The sequence below is a fragment of the Phaethon lepturus genome, unplaced genomic scaffold, assembly GCF_000687285.1.
Source record: "Phaethon lepturus isolate BGI_N335 unplaced genomic scaffold, ASM68728v1 scaffold12629, whole genome shotgun sequence".
Taxonomy (NCBI): domain Eukaryota; kingdom Metazoa; phylum Chordata; class Aves; order Phaethontiformes; family Phaethontidae; genus Phaethon; species Phaethon lepturus.
The window spans coordinates 397,466-408,985 of NW_010564003.1; the positions used below are offsets into that span (position 1 = coordinate 397,466).

Here is an 11,520-nt window from a genome sequence, read left to right on the forward strand (position 1 = left end):
CTTTTAAGTTAATACTAGTCTTTATTGCAAAACACCTCAAAGTTTCTGTGTTGGTCTTGTATAAAGTCCCATCTCAAATCACAACTCCCAGTAGAGCAGCTTTCCTTAAGAACCCAGGAGAATACAGGAACACCTGTGAAATTTTTTGCAAGTACTTTCTTAACAAGTGATCTCCTACAGAGCACCCCTTCTCAGTCAGGATTGCACAATGAGGCTCAAAGAGCAAATGCAGTTGCTTTGTGTCTGGTAGCACACTTTTTGTACAACAGGCAACACACGAGGCAATAGTCTTCAGACCTAAATCTTGGAAAACAATACTTGATGTCTTCGTATCAGTGTCCTGCCAATTTCTTCTACTCTCTGGCATCCTGGAGGAGAAGTTACATATCAGTTGAAGCCCTGCTTTTCTATCCTACTCTAAGGCTTTTCTTCTTCTATCCCATAGAAATCTACATTCTGTCAGATGAAATCCACCCCTTAGTGACCGAGGATTCACCACTACTTTTCTACGGATTTATTGCTCTCCTTGTGAAAACATTTTTACTTGTTTTTACTTAATCTGCTCAGCTCCCCATCTATAAGACAGGAATAACAAGAAATCCTTTTCCTATCTCTCTGAAGCCTAACCTATTTATATTGCAAACATTTCCCTCCATAGGTTACGATAGTGTCTTGCCCAGGGCAAATGAAAGCTATGAGGAAATCTGAAACAGAGGTGGTTATTCCTCAACAGAAACGTTGATGTCTCACCTGCCAGTGCCATTGCCAGGCGAAACTCTTCCTTCAGCATCTGGAGAACTTCTTTTGCTCCTTCTTCACCCTGGGAGATTAGGAGACAATATGTGCTATTATGTGTACATATAGCTCATGTGTGTAGATACAGACATGTATACATGTGCCAACAAAGTTTTACGCACAACTGTAACTCTCAAGTGCTTGTCATAGCAAATGTTATATTATTAAGATTGTCTGGATACACACAGTCAGACACCATCACACATGCACCCCTGTGTGCACACATATACACACACACATGCATACACTAAGCGAATCTAGGTATCTAAAGACAGAAATTTGAGCTTTTTTCTAACTTACTTGATAAACCAAGCCCCAGATGAGAGGTCTTCCGATGAATACAGCTTTGGCACCGAGAGCTAACGCTTTGAGAATGTCTGTGCCTTTTCTTACACCACCATCTAGGAACACCTCCACCTTCCCCTCCACAGCCTCAATGATTTCAGGCAAGACATCAATCTAAAAGAGTGAAACCAGAAATACAACTTGTCTAGTTCTGTAACCCTATTTATTTTTTGAATGATTTCTTACGTACAGGATTCAAGCTTTAAAGAAGCTAAATGAGCAGTTGCATGGCTAACTGCATGCACAAATTGCACAGCTTTATATTGAAAAACAGCAATGACTTAGCATGTTAGCAGATATATATAAAGGTCAAATTTATTTGGAGAGTCACATCAATAGAATGAGAATCGGCAGGGTTACACAAAATGGCCCTTTGATCCCATGACATGTATCTGACACAAGCTGGTATCAGATACTTCCAAAGACTATAAGAAACAGCAAGCACAGAGGAGGCCTTTCCTTGATATTAGCCCCCAAACTTCCAGTGCTCACTAGTTTGGGAATGAAATCACTCTCACTTTTTAAATAATCATCTTAACTTTCTTGTTTAAATTTATTATTCATTTATACTAAGGGCCAGCTAGGATCCAGAAGCCCAGAGGCAAGCATTGTACCTATAGACATGGATTAAGAGAAGGATGTGCCCTGAGGAACTTAGAGTTGGCTGAAAAGTTTTAAGGAATATATTTTTTTCTTTTGAAAATGCATCTTGATTACAAGAATAATTGTAGAGGAAACTTCTGCATATAAGAAAACATTGTCTTTCCTCTGACTTTTGAGCAAGGTGGGAAATGCTTTCTTTTAATGCACGTACATATTACTTTCACCAAGCTCTACTTATCCCTTACACCAGTGATAAAGGTAAGGGAGAAAGGGATTTTTACCGTTCCTAAGTTACAAGTAATTAACCAAGGAGTTAAATAACATGTCCACTCCACACAAGAGTTACCAACGAAAAGATGAGCCTCCTGAATTCAAGCCTCAAGCATTAATTACAGGGCAACCATTCCTGTAATGCCTAAATAGTTCCCATTCATGAAAATCAGGAAAGACACAAAATTGGAAGCCAAGTACTAAGGAAACTGGAAACTGTGTGGTAGTAAGACAAAAGGCATACAAATTCATATCTTCCAAATACGGATGTAATTAATTTCCTTTCTAATGGATAAAAAATGACTACGAGGTGGGGGGACGGAACTTGAAAGTGCAGTTTGGTTTTAGATTTGGATTAAAATTTTCTTGAAGTTTGGCACTTGCTGTGATTTTTTCCCCTCCCTTTGGTTTTGCTCTCTTGCCAAACATATTTGGGATCTGTTTCCATATACAGAGACTGCTTTCTACATCCTGACAAACTGTACCAACACTGAAGTGCTATAATAACTAAAGTATGATGCAAACCATAATTAAAACATGGATTTCCTCAATGTGTAACTAGACACTAGAAATATTAACCAGCTTGGGTTCAGCTCACGTTCTGAAAAACCCATGAAATTAAAGCAAATTATTATGTTCCAAAAACAGAAATATTTTGCATGATCCAATACAGATATTTACATTATGAAAACTGCATTGTGAAATGTAGTTCTTTGTACAATGAGATCCAGTGAATACATCAGCTTTTATAGTGCTTTCTCCTCTGCACTGTGGTGTTGCAAAGGAATAACTCATAACAAGTAGTTTGCAAGTTTAATTTCTGTTTTACTGCAGCTGGTAAAAAATTAATTCATGTTTCTTGAACTTCTTATTTCTCAAAATTATGTTTTTAATATGCTCATACTGTCGTATTACCTCACACAGACTTGCCCAAGATTTTCAAATACCCTTAGTGAAATTGGGAAATACATTCTGAAAAGGTGACAAGAAGATAAAGAGGACAGAAGTTAAAGAAGAAAAGTTATTTTCAGCAGTATTAGGCACCCACACTCTGAAAATTCAGTTCCCCTTAAGGTGTCTAAAACTGGAGAGCTGCACACTCTCCAGCAACAAAAACATCACATTTGAAAAAGAAAAATTTCAGCCTCTCTTTTGAAAGTGGAGAAGTCCTGAGATCAGGGGGTCTTTTTCCTACCAGTCCCCAGGAGTACCTGGAGACAGGCAAGAGCATCTCAGAGGATAATGCCTTAACTTCATTAACCATTGAGGAAACCATTTGTGCTGGCATTTGGCACCCCAGTGCAGGGCTTGGCAGGTGAAGAACCAGCCAACACAACCAGAAGACCTATGGGTCCAACATGAAAACCTCAGAAAATCAGCGAGTGAAGGAACTCAGCTGGGGAAGCCCTCAGCTGCCACTGAGGTTGTAAGCAGAGAGCAGAAGTGCTCCAGGGGAGGGGAGGACATGCCAGTGGGACAGCATAGCTGAGCAGATAAGACTTCACATGCAAAACACAGCACAGTGAAAAAAGGCTTACTTGTCCTCCTCTCCCTTCAGAAAATCATCATGGAAAGCTGGAGGCTTTTCTTCAAGGACACATCAGGAATAGTGAAACAGTCACAACTGGGCTTTGGTTCTCCTCCCTTTCATTCGTTCTTTACTTGCACAGCTTTCCCGCACCAAATGAAGCAAAATGAGTGATGACTGGAATTTTGGAGGTTTTTTCCTTCAGCCTGAACACATACTTTTTCATTTTCCTTTACTTCTTTCTTTTTTGCCAGTTGAGAATTCCTCAAATCCCTTTCACCTTTGGAAAAGGCATGAGGTAGCACGACAAGGAAAGGGAAAAAGGAAAAAAAACCTAATTTAACCACTCTGTACCTTTTCCAAAGGTGAAAATGTTTGAAAGGAGAAAAAGGGAGTTTCATTCCGCCTTTAGCTGTTCTGTAACTCTAATTTTTCAGAAGTCTCTGAAGACTATTAAAAGGGAAAAACAACTCTAGTACAACCTTCAGTGAACTGCAAACTTAGTTTTCAACAAAAGATGAGAAAGGACAAATAAAAGAGAAGACTGGAAAAAAATTCTTAAACACTTTCCGATTTCTAAATTTCCAATTTAACTGACAATAATACACTATCTGAAATTTCCATGCAGGGTGCTGCAGCCAAGGACAGGGTGCCCAGGTAGCTTGGAGAAACAGCCACATAAAACTTCCTGTGGTTTTTCTGTTTGATCTGACCAAGGGGAGGCTGCATGTAGTTCAGAGTATGACGTGACATACATAAAAAAGCGCAGAGAGATTACTGCTCATGGGTTAAGGCATATTACACACATATTTACAGGTTTTTTTCTCCAGCTGCCATGTGTTCACAGAAAGCAAACAAGAAGCCAAAAGGTGGAAAGAACCAGAGACTAGTGGTGTGTATTGGTACCAGTACTTACAGTTGCAGGGACCCCATCAAGCTGTCGTGCTCCGTGATTTGACACCAGGATACCATTTACCCCAATCTTTACAGCTTCTTTAGCATCATCAGCTAGGAAAAAACACACAAACAAACAAGATATGTCCTTCCATAACTGGGACCTTACTGACACCACAATGAGGGAAATTTTGGCGTCACTAAAAAAAACACTGCCAACTAATGCAAAGCCACCTTAGGGCTTCATCCTGCCAAAGCCCCATCTCAACACAGAAAGCAGTTTTATGTTTAAGCAGTAAGACTAGAAAAGTTATTTGAAATGTTGGAGCAGAACATTTTACCACTTTGGATTAGCAGCCACTTTGGTTTCTAGCCTTTATTTTCTTTACTATGCCCCACAACTCATCACTAAGAAATTATTTTGCTAAATTATTTTCTCCAAGCCAAGATTATCAGCATGATTACAGTAATAATCCATACTTAACGAAACTACTTCACTGTGCTCACTGCTCTTGACAGAATGGAAATCCAGCTGTCCTTTAAGTAGCATACAACTCAGATCAGTTAGTGTTTACAGGCACAATGAACAGAGCAAGTTCAGTCTTCCTGGCTGCATCTGATTTCAGATACACCTGATGCGATGCCAGCTGACCAGCTAACTAGTTTAGTGCCCAGTGCCTCTGGTCCTTACCTCCTGAAAAATCAGGGTAGACACACCCTGCAGCAGCACCATACAAACCATCTGACAACTCCAGGTACTTATTTAAACAGCTGCTTCTGCAAGTGTCTCGGTTGCTGTGTTCCTAACCATGCATCAGGAAGACAAGGTTCTTTCCCTTTGATTGTTTTTGGCTCTGTTTTAGAAAATCTTCCCTACTTAGCACAGCACAGAAATATGAACATGCATCCCACCGTATTCCATATCAGCAAAGCAGATGCTTGCCATTAAAATGTAATGCAATTCTGCAGAAATTTCCCCAGCATAAGTACTTTTCCTTCCCTGGTGCCTCTGCAAGAAGGGACGCCTCGCCTCACCCATAGGAAGCGGCAGAGCTACACACCCCTGAGGATTCCTTTTGCGACAATGGGCAGCGAGGTCAGCCCTCGAAGCCATTTGATGTCCTCCCAGTTGACGCTTGCATCAATCGCCTCGGCTACATACACAGCTAGTCCACTATTTTCTCCAAAGTCTTTCCCTGAGGAGAATGCCAGGTCGCTGCTTGAAAAGTTTTTTAATCTAAAACAACAAAAGACACAGAAAAATAGTCTAAGAAACATTAGTTGTAGCGATAAATCAGTCCCTAATACCAGCATTCAATATGCCTGTGTTAAAACCTTTGCATACTGCAGGGCAGGAGCAAAAAAAAGCCTATCCTGGCACATCAGGTCACAGTCCTGAGTAAGCTGAAACCTTTGGCTGGCAAAGCATTTGATAATATTGGTGCAAGTTTCTTTGGCCCCAGGTGACAGTCCTAGTTCTTTCAGAAGAAAGAGGATAAAGTCCAAAATCTAAAGGTTCCAGGAGGAAAACCCAGCAGTTACAGCACTAACGTGGGCTCAAGCATCTGTCCTCCCATAGACCTCCTGTGTGACTTTGGGCACAACACTTAGCCACTCCTTTTGCCTCAGTTTCCCACGATTAAATAGGAAGAGCAGCCGCTGCCAGGAGCACCATAAGGATAAACGCATCAGAGGCTGTGGGACATTCAGACCCAAGAGCAGTACAGGCTGGATGTGAGAAAGGAACATCAATCTTGCTTGACATAGCCCAGGACCCACTGAACTCAAGAGGTGCACCTCTACTTACCAGCAAAAATCTCCTTAGCTTACATGCAGCAAATTTAGTTTTGCCTTCCCCCCTCCCACCAAATCCAGGGGATTCAGCGACTGGAGAAATAGGGGATTGGGTAGGCGGGAGGTGAGAAGAGGAAGGGAAATTTTGTTGAAGTCCATAAGTTACATGGGTCTTCATGAATCCTTGCAAAGAATTCGGAATTTTCATCTGTCGGACAACAGCAACGTTGAGCCAGTTCACCTTGCATCTTTTTTGTATGCTTCCTTGTAAGATGTAAGGGGGGAAATGAAGTTCATATGAAAACGTTAGCTATTATTTGCTCTTTAGCACCAAATCAGTCTCGCAGGTTCTAGGAACTGAATGGTTAGTGACAGCCCCTGCACCAAAGAGCTCACAGACTTACTAGACAAAGCAGGAGAAGGGGAAAGGAGGGCAAATAGAGAAATTCATGCTGTGCTTGTATTAAAAAGCTGAAGCAGCCCCACGTATTCATTGGCAACACCAGTACCGCACCAAGGACACCCATGTCCCACAGGAGGCTGATTGCTCTGTTCTTCGGAAACCGTGTCTCGTTCCTCATTGTGCTACTTTATACTCATATTCCACATTTTGGGAAGTGCATGGGGGTTTTTTGCATGGAAACCGGCTAGTTTCACTGCTGATTTCATGCCTGCAACAAGCAGCATTTCACATGGCTTTTCTGTTCAGCTCCAGTCCCAGAAGAAAATGAGAAAGGAGCAGGCTCTCGGCAAGATCCAGCTTTTCAGCTTGGTTTGTGGAGGGTGGGGTACCCAGAGAAAAACAGAACCATGGATAAGATTATATAAATAACTGTTGTTTTTCTTGGCCTGTGAAATGCAGATCAACACTTGAATGAATGTTGCCTTACATACGTTTCTGAGCACAATGGCACCTTGTTGTTGCTTTGAAACTTTGTTGAAAACCTGAAGCCAAGAAAAAGTTATCACATAACTGAGCAGAGCCCTGTGCTAGGAGAGTTTCACCACTGACTGCAACAAAACACTGTCCAAGTGCCATTCTGAAATTTTAAGTGATTAATTAATTCAAACCTTTAAAGATTACTCCAACTTCATATTATTTCACTTAAACAAAACCTTGTTACAGTTTGGTCAGGTGAGGTCAAAGAGTTTCAGAAATGCTGTATCGCTTTCCTCAAATATTTTTGGGTTATTTCACTCACATCCAAAAATCCTTTAACCCCAGGTCTTAAAATGATACTGCCCCTTAAAAAGCTATTTAATAGAATTATTTAATTTTTTTCCTTAGGCAAAATGACAGTGTGGATTGATAACATTTTGTCAAGCACACATCTATAGCAGAATTATTATACAGGACATATGCATACTAGTGTACTACATTTTAACGTTAGATGTGTCAGGGATTTTTTGTTTTCTGGTGCTTTCCTCATAAGATCATACTTTAACACAGAAAACATAGGCAGAGTAAAGGCTGCTCTGTCAACCTTCATCATATCATCTATCAACTTCAAGTACAAGCGCATGGGGGAGATCAAACACCCAGGCTCTGGAGGTTTTTTTTCCTGCAAGGTGAACAATTGGATTCATTGCACAGTCCCACGGCTTATCTTCAATTTGAATATTATGAAAAAGCAGAAAGACCTCAGGATGTAACACTGTATCTCTTGCTATGTACATGTTACATATGGTATGTACATAGTATAACATAACAGACTTAGGAGACATGGGAAGAGCACTTCAGATCCATTAGTAAAATTCAAAACTAGCTTGTACCCAGAACTCAAATCAAAGTTAGTCTGCTTCAAAATATGTTCAGCTATCCTTTATTTTCTTTTGCTTTCCATTTTTGTGTTCATTTGCAGGTTCTGAATAAGAGCAAACACAGTAATCTTAACATATGCCATGGCAGACTGCGGTCACCACCAAGATCCACTTGCAAGATTCTCACAAGACTTTTAGCTCCATTTTGCAAACCCAAGTCCTGGATAACCTGTCCCGCCAGAAATACTCTTCCAGCCAGTCCTTGGCTGCTAACACTGTGCCAGCACTTCAGCATACGTTTATCAGGGTGGTCTCTGCATTCTCCCAATTAATATTTGCAAAAGGCTAGTGAAATCAGTGACCTTACAACACCACTGGATAACTCCATTAAAATTAAATGCTGCATAGGTCCTGCAGTAGAGAGGAACTAGAACTAGTGCTGAAGTCAATCATGAGGCCACAAATTCTTCTGAGGAATAGAAAATGTCCCAAAACACACATGGGCGTAGAAATAGCCATCACAGAGAATTTAAAAAGACCGATACCCATGTGTTTCTGTATTTGAGTAAAAAAAGAGTTAAAATTGCTTGGAAAGGGGCTCCGTAGTCAGTAGCAACATGGCCCTGGACCTAGTGCAGTGTCATAGGATAACAGCGGTTAGAAGGGACCGTAACATCGGTTAAAAGGGACCTTTAGTCCATTTAGTCCAGGCCCCCACACAGAACACAGCCAACTCTGCAACTAGATCCAAGTTCGAAGTCAGAGCAAGTTGCATGGGGCTGTGTCCAACTGAGTTTTGAAGACATCCAAGAATATACTGATGGATGTACAAAGAAATGCCCCATCTCTCCAACTTCATCAGTCTGCAGCCTCATGTTGCCTGGCACACACTGTCTTTTACAGTCTGAAAGCAGCCAAGAAAGCTTAGTTTTGACTCAAAGCTGATCATAGCCCAAGCACAGCAAGACATATATGCTCAGTTCCCCAGTGTTATCATCCAGTGTGGCACGTGGCACCTGGAAGAAATTCCTTGTGCCAGAGACAAATTTCCTTCACAGCACCTCATGGTGACCGTGGCACTGCCACGCACCCATCCCACCAGCACCTACCTGAGGTGGGGAGGAAGTTGGAACTTGTTGCGCACATCATCAATGCGCCTGCCAAGGAATGGCGTGTCCACCGTCACGAAGATCGCTTTGTAGCCTGCTCTCTCCGCACGCTTCACGAGGGATTTGGTAACCTCCCGGTCCTTGTACACGTAAAGCTGCAGCCAGTGAAGGCCAGCTGGAGCCGCTTCAGCCACTTCTTCAATGGAAGAGGTGGCCCAGGAGCTCAGCATCATCCCTGTCCCCATTGCCTGGCAGGCTGGAGGAACACAAGATTGTACTTGAGATTATCCAAAACAAAGGCTTCTCTAAACAGGAACATCTGGCTCAGAGTGTATCAGTACATGTAATTTCATGCTGTCTTTCCTCCATGTTAACGCATTTTCAGCCTTCACGGGAATGCTACATTAATAGCAGTTACTAACAGTGGTGGGCTGCTGTGAGCCCTTATTCTCTGTGTTTATAGGCAAATTTCTGGTGATTGCTGTCTGCATGCTATTTGGGATGATCCCTGCTCCAGTACTGGAAATAAAAGATATTATAATCAAACTAAGCCTAACCCTTATTAATAATTCTTGATCCTATGGGGAGCCTGATGTAAGCCCCTAGGGTCTGGCTACCACTTGTCAGAAATTTTGGCACATACGCTTAAGGATACACACACACACACACAGAGTTTTAAACGATCTAAAACAAAGAGCATTTAAGGCTTCCAACTTTTTGAACACTGCCACATTGCTGCAGACCGGTGTTTCGGGTCTGTCATTCTCAACATTGCTCTTCAGTCCTCCCGACCATTGCCACACACGCTTCCCTGAGCATTTTGATCATGGCATTTTGTCTGCTTTCTCCCACCCCCAAAATGTTCACCTATGTTTCTTGAAGTACTCTTCTAGTAAATGCCTGTTGTCATTCCTACAGGGTATTTTGGGGCATAATAAAACAGAAGGACACAGTCCAGCAGTCAACCTTATTTAAGGCTGGGAAGCTCCACTCTTCTTTGCTTCAACATCTTCACCTCCTGTCTCTTGACTTGAAGGAGAGGGACCTCACGTCCATTGTGTGATCCCACACATAAACCTTCACACTTCTGGCAATAAAAAGTAGATCTCACTGATTCTGATCTCACTGAGAGTGGGAGAAGAGCAGTCCCCACCCAGGAGACCCCAAAATTAAACACAAAGATGAGCCAATACAACAGACAAGTGGTGTGGGCAGCCCCAAGGTTAAATGTCATGGAACAGTCCCGGATGGGGTTAGGCTCTGTGCCAGCTGCCTCCCCGGGGTGATTTCCAACCCAGGCTGCACTACAAACCAGCGAACCACATACAATTATATTTTTATGAATCTATCACTTACTCTTTTTGGGGTCATCTGTCACTTGATGTAAAATAAAGGAAAACACACTGCAAAACTCAAAAATATTATATAAAGCCTTATGTTTCTCGGTCTACCACAGTACGCATATTTTTAATGTAAAGGGACCTCTGTTTCAAAACGTCATCTCCAGCCCATCGAGGAATTAAAAAGTGGTCTTTATGACAACATTTTATTAAATAAGGATTACAAGTCTCAGAGTGGAAACTTATGAACAGCTTATTCAAACAAATTGGTTACACCCTCCCACAGCCACCAGGCAGCTTTCAGTCACTGGAAATACAGTAGCAATGAACCAATACACTTCTACATTTTAGCCATTTAATTTGTCCCCTTAAAATTACCAAAAAAGAGTTCCCTCTCACAGATTAAGTACCTAGAAATGAGTTTCTTCTGAAGAACCCATGTATACCATGTGCCTGAAGTCCTGTTAAAAATCAGCAGTGGTGTGTGATCGCAAATCCCAGAAGCGATTTGTTAAATCAAATCCATTAAGTGATGCTAAGAAACAAGGGATCCGCATTCCTGTTGCTCTGTCAAATATGAGTTCGTGAATGAGAGGGAGGGTTGCTAACCCAGCAATTGCAAAACCCTCAGATCAGATAAGGAAAAAATGTAAATGTTATGGTTCAATCCGCCTTTAGGTATCCATTTATTTCTATTCTTACTTTTATTTTCAACTCTACCTCCACAACCCTAGGGATACAGTAATAGTTGGAAAAGCAAAAATGAAAATAGAAACTGCACAATAAAATATATTTGGGGAACGGAAGATATAAAATACAAAATAATACCATATCCTTTCAACTTATCTGCATACATGGCAATAGAGAACATAATGCTTTCATCTTATTTAAGATTAGATTTAAGCAGTTTGGTTCAATCAGAGTTCAACTATCTCAAACTGGGTTATGGAGTTTTCACAGAAGCATACTCCACAAAATTCCTCTTATCTGTCCTGTAAAGTTAACAACTCTCTGGTAAAGCACCAGCTCAACACGCATATTTTGAATCTGCACGCTCAAATTCAAACTTCACGCACATAGA

General features: G+C 41.4%; 1 protein-coding gene across 1 annotated transcript; it reads right to left on the minus strand.

Annotated features, from left to right (window-relative positions):
• Positions 1 to 297: 297 nt before the first annotated feature.
• Positions 298 to 9,355, minus strand: LOC104626716 (hydroxyacid oxidase 1-like; the record flags this gene model as incomplete). The annotated part of the gene is made up of 6 exons (XM_010294714.1): positions 298 to 368; positions 751 to 820; positions 1,096 to 1,254; positions 4,458 to 4,549; positions 5,497 to 5,672; positions 9,100 to 9,355. Coding segments are annotated over 6 exons (824 nt in total), but the record flags the coding sequence as incomplete, so codon positions are not given.
• Positions 9,356 to 11,520: the final 2,165 nt, after the last annotated feature.